General features: G+C 29.3%; 1 protein-coding gene across 1 annotated transcript; it reads right to left on the reverse strand.

The window, feature by feature from the left end:
• Positions 1–893: 893 nt before the first annotated feature.
• Positions 894–1655, reverse strand: LOC123302866. Its single transcript, XM_044885960.1, has one exon. The coding sequence runs from the start codon at positions 1653–1655 to the stop codon at positions 894–896; it is 762 nt and encodes a 253-aa protein (XP_044741895.1).
• Positions 1656–2368: the final 713 nt, after the last annotated feature.

Below are 2368 nucleotides of genomic sequence, written 5' to 3' on the forward strand. Positions count from 1 at the left end.
CTATTTATTGAAAAAGTTAAAAAAAACAGTTGTAGAAACAGGCCTCGTAATTTCAAAACAAAATCCTTGGCTGGCTTATTCGCCTGATGGCATTATTTTGACAGATGGTGTTCCTAGTGCTTTACTTGAAATTAAGTGTCCTTTCAAAGGAAAATCTAAAGGTATTATTGAAACTGTGCAATCTGAAGTAAAGAAAAGTCTGAACCAAGAAGGAAAAAATGTCGTTTTAAAAGAAAAACATAAATTTTATGGGCAAATTCAACTAGGCATGGCTGTGCTAAATGTTAAAAAAACATTTTTCGTTTTTTACTCGTCATTTGATAAAGATCTTTTCGTAATTAATGTCGATTTTAATGAAAATTACGTAAAAATTATGCTGAAGGCTTTCAAGTTCGCGTTTTTTGAACATTTATTGCATGAAGCGTGTTTACTTAAAAACAAAGATGTAGAAACCAAAGAATAATTATAATAATAAGATAATAAAGAATAATTTTAATAATACGATAATACGAGGCAGTCACATTGAATGTGATAAAAGCTGCTGACAGAAGTAGTTGCAAAATAGAATTAAATTCTTTTTTTTTATAACTAACCCAAGTGTTTGGAGACTGGAAAGGCAAAGATTAATAGAAATATTGATAAAAGGATAAATAATATAAAAATTAATTTTATGTTTTTGTTATTTAATGCAGGCTTACAGTAATACACTGTTGATATAATATTTTATTAGTTATTATTATTATAATAAACATATTTAAAAATGTGACTCCAAAATATAAATTATAATTATGTAATAATTATTGTTATGAAAAAATTTGTATTGATGAAAAATAGTTATTAAAAACATATGTACAATTGATTACATGATTCAGTTTTGTAAAAATCCTACTTTTTTAATTTTTCATGAATTTGTCGTCTTTAAATATAGGTGAGCTCAAATTTACAGTGGCACAAACAACAGTAAATATTTTATGGAGTTCTGGTACGAGTTTTACTGACATAGTTTCGCCTAAAATTGCAAATGCTTTTATTCGCTGGTTTGATCTCTCAACGTGAACTCGAGCTTTAGCAATTTTTGATGTTAATATAGCTTCATCTTTGCTCAATTGTTTTTTATCTTTCATGAACGGCGGTCTTATAAGTTTCCAATTATTCCGAGCGCAGATTTCTTCAATTAAAAATCCTCTGTCAGTCATAACAGCATCACCAGGTTCTAATAATGTCATTAGATCACTTTGCTCGAATAAAGCGGTGTCAAGATGTCTACCCCCATAAGGTTTTGTAAAATAGGATATTATTCCTCCAGGAGTGACTCCAGTCAAAATTTTGCATGTCGTCGAACTTTTATAATTTGAATAAGTTAATTCCTGGCAGCACAGTTTACTTGGAGTCTGAATAAAAATTTCTGTGCAATCTATAACGACTCTGGCATCTTCAAAATCTTTAAAACATTCCGGTAAATTACGATAAATTTCTTCTCGTGATGGCCATCTAATTGCAACTTTTAAGCACTTGAATAACATTGTCAATGTTGTCTCGAATATACGTCGACATTGCACAGCACTGCATTTTTTGAAAATTAAAGCTAAAAACACCCATGATAAATTTTGCTTCAATTTTACATATGTCATTATAATTCGTTCTCTCAGAGTCATCTTAGAGTTTACTAAATTATGTCCATACACAACCTCTACCATCTCAACAATTTTATCTAATATTTTATAAGATTGTATTTCTGTTGCTGTTGAAAAATCATTTTCCGTGCTCAACAAATCCATGAATGTTGTGGTATAAAACGCAGTCTCCACTTAAATACCAATTTCTTTTCCTCCAAAACTTGATGTTACAGGTTGTACGTCACTATGCATTACTGAGGTATCATCACCATTGTTAATGTCATCGTCCTCCTTATTTTTTTCGTCGTCTATTTCCATGTTAGACACATCGAGTTGATTATTTTGTTTCTTGGTTGATTCTATCCTTGTGTGTCGTTCTAGTCGTCTTTTAAGCCGGGATTCTTGTAGATCAGTATTTTTCGCTCCAAATAACTTAGGTAAATTGCACGAAGGGACTGCATTTTTTTTTTTTAAATTTATTTCCTGAATTATAATCTGAAAAATTAAGAATAATAAATAACTATTCTTAATGACATTTAATAATTTAAAAAGAGCAAAAAATTATTCTTTCAGTTTTGAATTTGTAGGTTAAACTTGGAAAACGTACCTGGTAATATATAATCGGTTTTTTTAAAATGTAGAGAGCAAATTTTCATTTGAGGAGTCACTTCATTTATATTTAATAACTTCTTCCACGCTTTAAACTTATCAATTTTTTCTAAATTACCGAAATAATTTTCTAATAACACTGT

Source organism: Chrysoperla carnea, chromosome X (assembly GCF_905475395.1).
Source record: "Chrysoperla carnea chromosome X, inChrCarn1.1, whole genome shotgun sequence".
In the NCBI taxonomy this organism is placed as follows: Eukaryota; Metazoa; Arthropoda; class Insecta; order Neuroptera; family Chrysopidae; genus Chrysoperla; species Chrysoperla carnea.

Coding starts and splice junctions, on each gene's coding strand:
- LOC123302866 (XM_044885960.1), bottom strand. CDS start 1,655: ATGACTCTGAGAGAACGAATTATAATGACATATGTAAAATTGAAGCAA.